Raw genomic sequence first — 14,636 nt, 5'->3', positions numbered from 1 at the left:
TGCTAATTATGTTGAAAATGAATAACATTTTCTTATTGACAGTAGTCAAGGTTGATCATCTGAGGCTCTTTTGCACACAATATTCCCACGTACATTTTATAAATTACAAAAGTATGCGATAGTCCAGTACCCACAAAATCAGTTGTCCGACAAGATATATCATTTCTATTTAATAAAAAAAAAATTAAAATGGGAAGAAAAAACTCAAAATATATATGCCAGATGAATGAACAGAGTGAGAAATATATTTACTCTTATTTTGTGGTTGCCCAAAACACTTCAGATGTTTAAAAACAAAACAATAAAAAGGCCCACTGCTTTGCGCAACAGTTTTTACAAAATAATTGTTTACACATTTTACATAGGAGGTCAGAGGCAGCTCGCAACAGTCTTCGTTTAAAGGGATATTTCACCACTGGAAAGATGAACATTTATTTAAATTGGGTCATTTATGTAGTAGAAATGTGAATCGTTGCCTTATAGAACGAAGAAAAGCCAGAAAATGTGTTTTTGGCTCATGTGGATAAAAGACAACTCCCAGAATGCACTTGCTCGGCTTTGCGTGGAATGTAGAATGGTCGGCGGTGTGGTGTAGAACTCCTCTATCTGTAAAGTCCCCAGATGACTTCGATTAGGATTTAACACAATAAATAAAGTTGAGTGGAACTGAATAAAGGCCCATTTGGAGACAGATGTTGGAAAGTAGCTGTAAACTGTAAATGCAGCGGCGTGTAGCACTGGTCCGTGCTATGTACTTGACCCTATGAAAATACATTATATAAATGTAAGGATTATTCATTTTATTCAATTTTTTTTTTTTTTTTTTTTTTTTAAATTGAGGTAGGTGATCATAATTACCAACAGAAAAAGATGTAACAATGGGAGTTGAGGGTTCCATCCTGGCAGTGATACTATGCTGTTTGCGGACAATCACGAACCAGCAGCGTGTTAACATTTACAGAAAAATGCAGAGAAAAAAAAATAAAAAATACAAGGAACAAAACCTCAGTATAAAAAATAAAAAAAACGGAAGAACATATGAACAATTACAGTTAGGGACCCTTTAAAAAGGTGTCTAGGCATGCTAAACTGCTGAAATGTTTTGGGACATTGTCCAACGATGGACATGGTCCTTGGTCCCCCCCCGTCCGATAACATCCCGACATGGCGTTGGGAAGTCTGTGGTGTCTGCCAGCCTTCCCGACGGCTCCCGTGACGTCACTGAATCAGGCGGTAGAAGAGCCAGCAGGCCAACACCGCCCAGTGGCCGGCCCAGTTCAGCTCCGACCACCTCCGGATGGTGTGGATGGCGGTGTAGCCCTGGAAACAGGAGCCACAAACAAGCACACATGGATCAAACATCAAAACTGCTGTGGAATCGACTGAATAGGTCACTCAAAACACCAACGTCTCTGCCAGCCTTCTGACCCGTTAACGCGTTACGTTGCTGCTAATGAATGCCCAACATTTCCGGATTTTGCTGCTTCATAATAAAAAAAACATTCAAATGCCAAAATAACGGAGGACTTTTATTGTGAAGAACTTATAGGAAACGAGGCTTTGACCACGCATGTTTCCGTCAACTCCAGACTTTTGTCGAGTAGTTCCCAGCGCTAGTCCGTGACACCATGTAGCTGAGCTGACGTACAGACGAAAGGAAAATGTGGCGAAATATCCCCGGTGTTGTCGGCAGTAGCGATGCATGTACAAACTTCGTTGAGGGCGAAGTAAAGAAAAAGAGAGGGTAGCCTACTTTTCGAGCAAGTGGCGCATCGACAAAACGCACAGCCAAAGACCGTGCAAAACATTTCAGACCGTCCTGCAAACGGGTATTAAAGTTTTTCAGTCGCTGAAAGCTGCTGCTGCCATTTTAATCCTGTCGGTCTCTCTGCTGCTCAGTTCCACACACACACACACACACACACACACACACACACACAGACAGATGAGACGTACACGATGACCTAAATTGAGGACAGCTACGGTCGTTATTGTAAGTGCAATGATAAATTCAAGTCCAATAAGTACTTTATCAAACCGTTAAAAAAAAAAAGTTGAGAATACAGGACATACTGCTTCCGCCATTTCGCGTTTTCGCCGTCACGTGATAAACTCACAGGGTGCTGCTAACGCTGCTAATGGGTATCGTCGCTTCCCGGCCCTCGGCAAGTTTGAAGAAGGAAACGCGGCGGACCACACGTAGTCAAAAATCCAAATTTCAGGAACAGGAGTCCTCTTCTTCGCCCAGAAAAAGAAATGGAATATTGAAAAGAGCTTTTTGAAGCGTGAAGGCTACCGTAGCTGTAATACGTACTTTGAACTGCGTGGTGCGAGAGTGTTGATTGTACGGTGGCCCTGAAGTCACAACAGCAAATAGAAAAATGCAACAGCAAATCATAAAACACAACGGTAAATAGGAAAAGACGACGGCAAATAGGAAAACATGACGGCAAACATGAAAACACGACGGCAAAAAAACACAACGGCGTTAACTTCTACCGGAAAAGGTAGGGCCTATCTAGCAGAGGACGGACCCTCCTGATTGGACAGACGGACTGTCTGTCTTTTAACAAGAAGGAGAGGAGAGGTCCGTCTGTCCAATCAGGAGGCTCTGTCCTCCTGAAATAGGCCCTACCTTTTCCGGTAGAAGAAGTTTTCCTATTTGCGGTCGTGTTTTCCTATTTTGCCGTCGTGTTTTCATATTTTGCCGTCGTGTTTTCCCATTTGCCGTCGTGTTTTCCCATTTGCCGTCGTGTTTTATGATATGCTGTTGCGTTTTTCTATTTGCTGTTGTGATTTGCACTTCAGGGCCACCGTATCATTGCGATGTATATGATCTCAACGCTAGATGGGAGAAATTCCCACACATTGGACCTTTAAGAATGGGCTCACGTCAACTCACTTTGGTTTATACATAGCGTCAGTGCACTTACATGTAGTATGCTGTGTACTCATTTGTGCATCGGTAAATTTGACAGGGTAGTGTCGGCCGCCAAAATATATACCGGCTCGTTTGATACACATTGGGAAAAGCCCACGTATAAATGACATATGTACAGTATATCACAACCGCCGCAGCTCCCTCGCCCGCCATATCCACAAGTTTGAAAAGACGTTGGTGGTCCTGTAGCTTCCGCTCCGTAGCGAAGATGGCGGCAGCTGAGGCCCTCACGTTGCTCTTACCTCTTCCACTTCCTGTTCATCCAGTCCGGGATCAAACATGGAGCCCAGGTAGGTGAGGTGGAAGATGGCCAGGAGGCTGAAAACCAGGTTCAGCAACATTACCCAATACTCCTGCAAGACCAAAAGACCAAAGGGAAAAGAATACACTCTCAGTCTCAATCTTTTTAACCCTTAAAGTGCTCATAGTACGCTCATTTTCAGGTTCGTAATTGTATTTAGAGGTTATATCAGAATAGGTTGTACATGGTTTAATTTTCAAAAAACACCATATTTTTGTTGTACTGCACATTGTGTTGTGTTGAGCTCTCCGTTTTAGCTACAGAGTGAGACATCTCACTTCTGTTCCATCTTTGTTGGGAGTCGCACATGTGCAGTAGCTAGATAAGGACTACTAGCCAGTCAGAAGCAGAGCATGAGGGCGTGCCATGTTAGCAGCTAGGCGAGCATTATAATGTGCGTTACAAAGTGACGCACGTTTGTCTCTGAAGTAAAGGCTGGACTACAATAGAGCTGTTTGGAGCAGTTTGAGAACAGTGTTTTCTGTTGGAGATAGTAAGTCCCTTTGGGGTGGACTTTGGGCTTTTTCACTGTGTACACCAATAACTTGCAAAAAAAAAAAAAAAAAGATATAGAACACAATAAAGGAACGGGAAAAAGGCATAATATGAGCACTTTAAGGAGTAACATAACACGCCCTGAAACTCTTTGCTGACTGCCAGTGCTCCATGCCCTCCATAACTGCAAATGGCGTACGTTTGGACCGTTAGCGTTGCTCACACAGTTGCGTAGTGCTGAAGCCGTACCTTCTTGTGCTGGTGGCTGCAGTCAGAGGGGCAGGGCCTGGACAGGACACACACACTCAACACACAGGCCAGCTTCTTTCTCAGAACTGAGGACAAAAAAAAAAAAAAAAAACACAAAAATATTCAGGTGTGAGAAACGAAAACTGGCTAGTGTCACGACATAATCCAGCACTTGTTTCTATTGGCCGCCAGTATGGGGTGGGTGTGGCCTACCTAGACCACGGGGCTGAAAAGCAGCACGCGCGCACACACACACACACGTTTTTCATACCATGTTCAACATATGTGATGAAGCCCAAAGACAGCAGAACAGCTCCCAGGTGAAAGCTCAGACCCTGAAGAAAACAAAACGGCACATTCAGTTGAAGTAGTGATGGCCTATCATCCAGCATCTTTCGTCTTGGAGAACTATGGACGGGCTACCTGTATGTTAAACCTTAACATGCGCAGCTGTTCTATCGGGGAACAGTTAAAGCCACATGGCTTGGCCGCAAGATGGATGGCAAGAGATTGTAGTGTCCCCATACGAAAGTCAAAGTAGATGGGCTTCCAACAAAAGAAGAGTGGTCTCTTACATACGGTATCCTAAAATGGGCCCAATACTGTGAGGGGCCCTGGAGAGAAGCATTATCTCACTAACATGCAGTAGGGCGCTGGCTGTGTACGTCACCAGGATGGCTGGAAAAGTCCCCAGTTTCACGGCGTTTTTAAAGGCATCTGATGGGAAACGGAACAGAAGACAGTAAACGCAACATGTGACTATATATATCAATCAAGATGCAGTTTTAATGCAACTTTACGTGAAGACATGTAAATATGTAAATGTGTTTGAAATGTGACAAAAGGATCCAGCTCTGGAGTGCTGGACAGACTTGGACTTACAGGTTTTCAGCCATCGGGACATGGGGATGTTCCAGGACGTCACCACCAGCACCATGGAGCGAGGCATTTCCACACTGAGAGGCTTCACCACACTCATATCCCTGCAGAATACAGAGAATAGAAAAGAAAATGCAATCAAATATTTAAATACAGAACTGGACTGCAATTTTCAGAAAACACCACACACACATATATATATATATTTGTTGTACTGCACATTGCTGCAGCTCCTCCTTTCACCCTGTGTGTTGAGCTCTCTGTTTTAGCTACAGAGTGAGGCATCTCACTTCTGTTCCATCTTTGTTGGGAGTCGCACATGCGCAGTAAGTAGTGCTAGCTAGCCAGAAGCAGCGTATGAGGGCGCGCCACGCTAGCTGAGAATGCATACTGCTCATAGATAATATAGTCTAGGAAAAGCTACGGGGAATCTAGTCCGTCTCTAAACGCCCTCTCCCTCTTACACTTCTGCCACCTGGCTCCATGGGATTTTGCAAGAATCGTTACACTATTTCCACAGAGGTTGATTCGTGAAAGGCACGTTTTCCAGGCGATTTCCGTCCGAAAAAGAGCACCACCTGACGTAGAAAACACTGGCTTTAGGCTCCACAGACCTTGCTAAGCCAGTCATCTGGCTTTGGAGTACAGCCCTCAGTCGGCCCCAGCTAAACTTACCATCTGACGTTGTCTTTCTCCTCCGTGAAGCCGGCTCCGGCCAGCATGCTGGTGCCTTCACTCAGGTGACCCACAAAGTAGTTGCTGAAGTGGAAGGACACGGCGTTCTCATACGCATGCAGCCACCTGTGCGGCACACCACATACAAGTCAAAGACGCACGTCATGTATTAGTCGGATCACTTTCACTTCTTCCAAGAGCACATCGGTGTGATCAGAACGACCTGAAATGACAGAAACCGTGGTGTGCGCAATGTGCTATAGGTGCCCAAAAAGGTACTGCCACTTTGTTTTGTTTTGTTCTGTCGTGGTTCGTGTGGGAGATAAACATTACACTTCGTTAGAAGGAGAACGTGGCAGAGAATCGTGATATCAATTCCAGTAAATTCTAACCCTGAAAACAAGCCTTACCTTTCTCAAGTGTATCTTGGAAGCAGGGAAAGAAAGACAGACAGTATGTTCACAAACCAGTGTATTGTAGCAGCTGTTGTATTGGCAAAACTACCAGAGTTTAATAAGACTGAAATGAAAGTTGGTCTCACTTCTGTGGCACTGCGTTTCCGTGGATGGGGATTACCAAAGGGAAGAGGTACGGGGCCACGCAGGTGGAGACCAGCAGACAGATCTGACTCTTCAGGAGGCTGAGGGAGGAGCCGCGCAGCCACGACCAGCTCTGAGGAACATCAGCACGCCGTCACCACAGCGCGCCACGGCAACGACGCACAGCATGCACGCACGCACACACACACACACACACACACAGGAAGCCAAAACACGGACTACTCACCAGTTTTTTGCCCTCAACGGCGTTCTTGTAACTGGAGAAGCTGATCCAAGGACCGAAGACAACCGTGCCCACAAAGAGAACGTAGCCCAGGAACTCAGCTGGGGAGGGCAGGCCGCCCACCGCGCCTCTGTCCAGGTCAAAGGCTAGAGAGATGGCCTTCATGGCCACCACCATCTGGGAGCCTGACACACACACACACACACACACACGCGCACCTGGTGATGTCGTCACAACTACTGAAATACTGAAAACATGCTTAGAATGTGTACATCCAACTTGAAAAGTTGGATTTATGAAGTATACATAAGTGTGCCTCTGTGTGGAGAAACTTTAGTGAGTTATTCTTAGACCAAAAGATGGAATATTTACCTCGTATTTTATGCCAGGTCACCACGTCAATTAAATGCAACTCTCTGAAACGAAGAGGAACAAAAACTAAATGTTACAGCTTGAACTCCACACCGGAAATTAGGTTTGCAGAAGCACTTATGAAATGAATTCATGCGGAATTTGCAATAAATTACTGGGGAGATTGTGAAACTACAAAAGGAAGCGAAGACGCTGACTGCGCAATATTTCAACAAGCAATGCCACTGTGCGATTCCAGCGCGCGCGCGCGCACACACACACACACACACACACACACACACACACACACACACACACACACACAGGGCCCATTGCCGACAACTGACTTTGTCCCTTTTTATTTGCAAGCTTCAATAATTAAAATTGTGTTCTTTGCAGCGTTTTTCCTCACCCAACGAGCAGGTAGGCGAGGATGAGAGCCGAGAGGAAGAGGCCCCTGCTGCCGGAGCGCGGGCTGAGGAGCAGAGCCAGGTAACACAGCGCGCTGAGCACCAGCACCCACAGCACGTGGTGCTCAAAGAACAGGAAGAGGGCGCACATCCCCGCCAGCGCGGACACCACATGCTTCACAGTGGACACGCCTCCTAAGGAACACAAGCACAAGACACACGGCAAATGTCGATGTTGATTTTGTAGTGGCGGCCCGCCGCGGCAAAAAATTCTGCCGCCACGGTATCGGAAATAGGGCAGACGCACGATGCGGTCGCGGTTGCCTTTTAAATGATCCTGCCGACATAATGCAGCGACTGAATCTGCTCACCCAGTCTGAAGCAGAGTCTGCAGACGAGGCAGAGCAGCAGCAGCCTCCACAGCTGCTGGACGCCCTGCTGCACCGTGCTCAGCCCACAGCTGGCTGCCAGCTGCTGCCACACCTGCAGCCGGTGGGACAGCTCCATCCTATACACACACACACACACACACAAATGACTGAATGAATTATCATATCTAAAGGGATTAGACTCTCTAGAGCGAGGATTAGAAGCAGGAAAATGGGCGTCTATTAGTTTAGATCACTAGTATTTCCATTCAGGGTGTCATTTTAAAGCTCAGATTTTATAGGTTTTTAGCATACCAAGCATACAAAGTTTGTATTTTTTGTTTAAATACTTGGTTAAAAAAACAAAAAAACATGGAGTTGGTTGACGGGTACTGAAAGCTGATGACCTCGAAGAAGACATTTAGACTTTTAATGATCCCCCAAAAGGGGAATTACTTTTTTTGTACACTGTTGTTCCATCCACTGAGGCTAGCATGCCGACCGTGAACGTGCCTCAGCCTGTTCGAGTCCAAGCTCGGCCTGCAGGAGCCAGCAGGGGCCAGCCAGGCTCCATGCACGGCTCAACAACAGGCTCACATCACTGCATGCAGCAACAACAACAACACTACTCAAGTTTAAATACACAACACGTGCTTATTATTAAACATTTTTTATTCAAATTCTATAAGCTTTTTAATATCTTTCAATAGGTTTTCCGGGGCCAACCCTCTTTCTTCTGGGTGAAAACACAAGATGTAGCCTGCCCATCGTTTTCCTCCTGCTAGTAGCAACAAGTAGCGATAAGCTGCTGTTAACAGCACCGGAATGACGTTAGCGTTCCTCGACTATCGCCTCTCAGGGGCAGATATATGTCGTTAACGTTTCCGTGAACGGGTTAACTATCCGTGGTTGACGTTACGGTGAACATGTAAACTATCCGTGTTGACTTTAGAGCGCGTTAGTTCTGCGAAACTAGTGAGCGCAGTTAACGTTATTAGCCTTCGTAGAGTTTGAACACAAGTGTTGCAAGCGAGCCAAGGCTAACGTTAGGCTACAGCTAACTTTCCAGCTACAAGCATGCATTAAGTTACCTCGGGGGGAAGGTAGAAGAGGCGACAGCTCACTGCAAAGTCATGCTAGCAATACCACAGCAGAAGATGATGATGATGATGATGCTTCTTCTTCTTTTTCTTCCTCATACTCGTCTCCTTCTCTTGATTCCAGGCGGATTGCAAACGACTTTTAGGTGCATACCGCCACCTCCTGTACAGGAGTGTGTAACATGTGTTGTCATCATAGACTGTAAAATTAATATTATACAGTCTATGGTTGTCATACTTCCTTAACTTTATTATTAACTTTATTACTAACATATTTATTATAATAGGTCCAAATCAAATTCCAATTGATATTCCCAAAGCGGTTATTCCAATAGTTTTTGCATCGAGCAACTGTGGGGCAATGTGTCAAATGTCTAAAATATCTATTATTGCACTTTTTTTTATCCTTTATGTCAATGCCATTTAATAAGACAATCTAAATGTTGACTGATCATTTGACACATTACTACTCTGCAGCAAAAACCCCAAAAATCTAAGACATCAAATAGAATACTGTGCTTTACAGTATCAAAGGCTGTATATACGTCTATGAATCAAATGTGGCTGTTGTCTGTTATGTAATCCTTATAGTCAATCAGATCTAAAATCAGTTGAATATTGTTACTGATGTGCCTACCTTGCATAAATCCAGACTGGCAGTCATCTATAATTGTGTCTAGACATGCAATGAGTCTTTGTGCAAAAATGTGAGAGAATATGGGTCTCCAGTTATCAAGCACAAGTTTGTCTTTATTAGGTTTAGGTATCAAGGTAATTACACCCTGACACATAGTTGGTGGAAGTTTGCCAACGTCTATAGCTTGTTTTTTCTAAACTATGAAAATATTTAGTGTTCCTTTCACCATGTTCCATCCATCTCCGTCTAGACCTGATAAAAGCCCCCCGTGCTAAATATTGATACACATTTTCCAACTCAGTTAACTTATTGATATCTGTTTGAGACATATTGTCTTTTTCATAAATAGAAATGATATTGTTAAGTATTCTGTCTTGTTCAAATCTTTTCTCTTTTGCTAATTCTTTAACCCTTTTAATGGCCATATTCCGAATCTGAAATTTTGCATATTCCCAGTGTTGACCGTACATTTTTCCTTCTTGAGCTTTCCTCCAATTTTCATTAATAATTTCCTTTGCTTTTTCTTTAAAGATGTCATCACATAAAAGTGTATTGTTCAATTTCCAAAAAATTGGATTGCATCTAATTAACTGGTTCTTTGTATGCAATGTTAAATATATAATTTTGTGATCAGTGAAGATTGAAGGTTGTATTTGAACTTCTTTTACTTTATCTATGAGTTCATTTGATATAAGCCAAAAGTCAATCCTGGATCTAATTGATACATCTTTGTTATTCCAAGTGAACTGGATTTGATCTGGATTATTTACTCTCCAGATGTCACGGCAATTAAGATGTAAGTGTAGGTTATTAAAGTCTCCATATGTGCCTTTTAAAGATCTTTGAGGGTGACAATCTTTTGTGGGATTGCTAATACTATTCCAATCCCCTTCCTAACAGTAATTTAGCATTTATGAAGGTATTCAGTAAAGTACAGATTTCATTTTCAAATTCCTCAAATAAAATTGTGTTTCTTAGGCTGTTATTATATTTGTATATGTTACCCAGAATGAAAATATCATCCATAAATTCAGAAATTAAAATAATCCACCTTCCAGAATCATGAGCAACTGTTTTGAGTACTTTTCCCTGAAAGGATCCTTTCAGAATAGCTACACCAGCGGAGTTATTATTACCATAAGCCATCCATATGTTATCGCCCCATTGACTTTTCCAAAAATCGGGATGTAAATCTTGTTATCACTGGCCTAGTTTTACCACTGTCTCTTCTTCCAATTCTGTGGCTCACGTCAATGTGGAAGCGTAGATCTTCTCCGGCATTTGGTATGATTGTGCTACAGATGTCCACGACACGCTGCTTCACATCCTCCCCCTCTTGCTCTGGAAGGCCGTATAGGCGCAGATTTCATCTGCGGTGGTAACGTTCCATCTCGTTCATCTTATCTTCCATTACTGTTATTCTCTTTTGATGGTCATCACTGACTTGTTTGACCGTTGTAATGTCTTTTTTCACGTCACGTACTTCTTGGAAAAGAAATTCTGAAGATTTCTTCAAATCCTCAATTGTATCAGTATTCTTCTTAATCAGTATTGCGAGAGAGTCGGCCACATGCCTAACAATATTATCTTGCATCTCAGAGAGAGTGGGCTCCGTTTTCCCTTTTGTTGTAGCAGGTGTACTTGGCGCGGAGACTGGGAGTGGAGTTACTTCTGGGTCAGTGTTAGTATATGAGTGCATATCTCCCGCTTTCACAACTTCCATGACATCCTCTGTTAAGTTTTTGTTTGAGGAGAATGTGAACATGTTTTTTTTTTTTTACCTTGGTCTCTTGTTCTTTTATCCCCCATCGTTGAGGTCTTTGTAGTGTTCGTCTTTGTTGTTGTCAGTTAGCTTATTCGTCTTTGTTGTTGTGAGTTGTCTGAGTTAGCTAGCTAGTGTGACTCCCGTTAGCTTGTTCGTCTTCGTTGTCGGAGTTAACTAGCTAGATTCCCGTTAGCTGGTCCCAGTTGTTGGTTTTACAGCAAATGTAAAATATAGACGTTCAGAAAATGGTCAATGAGAGTCACAAGCTGTTTGCTTCAAATACATTCCACTTTGTAGGTGAGAAAAACATTTTAAAGTTTAGCAACGCAATTTCTCGACTGTTGCTGTCGCCATATCCTCGCGCCCCCGCGCCGAGCGCTACTGCGCAGCCTCCAACTGAGAGCTGTAGTAGCTGTGCTAACTGAGTAGCTGTGCCAAGAGAAATCTCAATCATTCCCAATTTTGCAGAGACGGAGAGCATAGGTATATGTAAGGAGATAACATGGGCACAGGCTAATTATTGCTAACTAAAATGCTAGTTAACATTAGTAATTAAACTTAAACAGCTAATGTAAGTCGAAACTGCCTGCGAGCTTCTCCTGTACTATACAGTAATTCCTCTACTGTGCGACAGTAAGTCGCGTGGTTATGACACAATCGTTAGCCTTTTTTTTACAAAAACGTCTGCTACGGAGCCATAACGTGAGCCTTTTATACATTGTTGTGTTTCTTTAGAAATAAACAATGGACAAATAAAGTCTTTAAACGCTTGAGATGTAAAGTTATTCGCTGTCAAAGTGGCGCCAAAATAAATGGCAGTCAATGGAATGCTAACGGGAGGTGATGGCTTATTAGCATCAAAATGGCGCCATAGGAGGTTCGCGGTCCGAGGAGAAGCTTACCCCCTTGCGGAGACCAGTGAAGGCCATAACTTAGAAGCACTTTTCCGGTGAGCACCGAGCGTTACTGAGCAGCCTCCAACTGAGAGAGAAGACGTAGATGTGACGTGAGCAACGTCTGAAAGTCGTAAGTCTTCTGGTAGCTGAGCCAAGAGAAATCTCAATCATTCTCAATTAGAGTGACCAGACGTCCCGAACAATTCGGGACAGTCCCGAAATCCAAGCAGTTGTCCCGAATCCCGAATCCTGCCCTAATTGTCAGACGTCAGGCTGCATGCGAGCAGCAAACTACATATAACTAACAGCACAACTGTACAGTTGGTCTCATCGTTCTTTAAACGGGAGGATGACTCCATGTATAACAAAACAGCTGCTGCTGAGCTGACATCTGTGTTTCCCTGTGTGACCCACCAGCAGTCATACAGATCGCTTGACTGTGCTATGAAGTTAACGCCAAAACTGTACTCTGACTCAGGCTATAGCTAAACACATCGCACAAAAGCAGAAGCACTTGTCACAAACATACCGGCACCTTTCCCGTCCGACTTCTCCCAGAGCCTTGAGTCAAAAGACACGTATTTTTCCATTGCAACTGATGCCTCTAACAAAGGCAATGTGAAAACATTCCCCATCTCTGTAAGATTCTGGACCCCCGAGCAAGGCATCCAAAACAGGGTTCTGGATTTCTTTGAGCAGGCAGCCGAGAGTGCGGATGCTGTCACAGCGACCTTACTGCAAAAGTTAGCAAGAACACAAACACTCTCTCAGTTACTCTGAGGGTTGACAGGCTCCGTGGAGAATTCATCAGCTTCTGCGATACCGCGGAGCAATACCTTGAGAAATGGTTCAACTTCAACTTACCCCGAAAATGGGCGCCTGTTCAACATCCAGTGTTTGAACCTCAAGGAAAAACAAGACATCAGCTACCGGCAATTGACCACAGCTGTCTCCGCCCTTCAGACGGATGAGGATCTCGACACGGATGAGCTTTACGACGAGAATTGTGCTCTGAAAGATGTCTTGCCAAATCTGGCGACGCACAGTCACCCTGTAGGTGAGCTTTGGGCCCAAGTGCTGAAGAGCAGGTCTGCGTTCCCTCAGTACGCCAAACTGCTGTCCTTCGTCCTGAGCTTACGCTTACTCACGCTAATGTGCAAAATGAGCTAATAAAGTGCACAGAGTCCTTCATAACGTGCTGGAGATCACACGATCAGTATGTTCCGAGGAAGGAGCCGTTTGTGGTCCAAAAGTTCTTCTTCTCCCGAGTTCGGTGAGCACCCGTTTACACCCATCGTCACCGTTTACAACGGTCTGTTGTAAGACCATACAGCATCACGTCTTCCATAATTTAAAAAAACGGTAGCTCACATATGTTTATTTGCATCGATTCCTCGTGCTTGGTCCACGATACAGTCTATAATCAGATTTATATGACAAAGGGTGTATATTCGATCCCGACAGGACCGCCTCGTACAACGTGTACGTCGCGTTTCACTATTCATCCCCCCCCCCATTAAAAACAAGGTGCCATTCAGTCCTGTGTGATCCACCTCGAGTCTGAGTCGGAGTCTGGTTCATTGGAACTTACTCCTGCCTGTTCCTTTCCCATTCGTGTTTTGTACCGACCTGGCAACAGTTTGTTTAGGAAACCACTTTGCTCCGTTATGCGTTTGTCACTAGCGTGCCCACCCCACCCTTCGGATACGAAAGAAATTACACCCTGGGGCGTAATCGCAATTAGGCATTTCATGGCGTACACGTGTTTATGCTGAGAAAAAGTCTGTGCCCTTGCAAGTACGTTTGAGGGTTTTTCGTTCTCCAAACGATTCCACAAACTGGCGCGGCTGCTCCCGGTGATGGGTCCCGCGCTTTACTTGCCGCTTAAAATCTCGCTTCATCCGTTTTCTTAACATCACTGCGGCCTAACCGCAAAGATGGTTTCCAGTCAGGGTGGTTCTCCAACATCTCATATGATGGTTTACCTAGGACAGAATCATTTGATTATGAAAATCCAACCTTTAAGGACACCAATTGTCTATAATTTCTAATAATCTATCATAAATAAATAAAACGTTCCTTAAAATACAGGGGGCATAAGTATACATATGTTAAATTCCCATAGAGGCAGGCAGACTTTTATTTTGAAAGGCCAGTTATTTCATGGATCCAGGATACTATACATCCTGATGAAGTTCCCTTGCCCCCCCCCCCATCATCACATTCTGTTCACCATACCTAGAGCATGGTTTGATTTCAGTTAGCCTGGTTTGATTTGCATTGAGAGATCTTATAGAGGGTTTTCACGACGACGCCATGTTGGAGGTACTCTGCATCACAACAAAGCACAATTTTCTAGTGTAATGATAATAATATTTTTTATATTTTTATTTAGTAAATAGTAAAAACAACGATTGCTTTTATTGTTTTTACTGTAAAGCACTTTGGAAGGACACTGGCTATTTTAAATGTGCTATATAAATAAAGCTGACATTGACATAATATAATTCATATCAAACTATCCACATGTGGCATTAATGACTTAATGTTATTCTGATCGTTCTCAAAATGTAGAGCTTAAAATGTGCTGTATTTCTCATCGTATTCCAGGTTAAAAAAAAAAAGTCTGACCTTTACCGAAAGGATGATCCAGATTGGGTGCCATCTGTTAGAGCGACAGGTCAGCAAGAAGGTTCACCTCAGTCAACCAAAGAAACGGGGAACTCGCGCTACAAGCGTCGCATGAATCGAACCCAGCAGAGACTGACGGCTGCTGAAGCTGCCGA

General features: G+C 43.9%; 1 protein-coding gene across 1 annotated transcript; it reads right to left on the bottom strand.

Annotated features, from left to right (window-relative positions):
• Positions 1-157: 157 nt before the first annotated feature.
• Positions 158-8,652, bottom strand: LOC144521371 (protein-serine O-palmitoleoyltransferase porcupine-like). The gene is made up of 13 exons (XM_078255923.1): positions 8,544-8,652; positions 7,456-7,592; positions 7,087-7,279; positions 6,696-6,739; positions 6,327-6,508; positions 6,082-6,212; positions 5,541-5,666; positions 4,869-4,969; positions 4,627-4,703; positions 4,258-4,321; positions 3,987-4,072; positions 3,184-3,294; positions 158-1,320 (listed from the first exon to the last, which is right to left on the bottom strand). The coding sequence occupies exons 2-13, from the start codon at positions 7,589-7,591 to the stop codon at positions 1,219-1,221; spliced, it is 1,353 nt and encodes a 450-aa protein (XP_078112049.1). The 5' UTR covers position 7,592; positions 8,544-8,652; the 3' UTR covers positions 158-1,218.
• Between the last annotated feature and the right edge of the window lie 5,984 nt (positions 8,653-14,636).

The sequence above is a fragment of the Sander vitreus genome, chromosome 7 (assembly GCF_031162955.1).
Source record: "Sander vitreus isolate 19-12246 chromosome 7, sanVit1, whole genome shotgun sequence".
Taxonomy (NCBI): domain Eukaryota; kingdom Metazoa; phylum Chordata; class Actinopteri; order Perciformes; family Percidae; genus Sander; species Sander vitreus.
The sequence above is the reverse complement of the archived record's forward strand: the minus strand, read 5'-3'. Positions and strand labels throughout refer to the sequence as shown.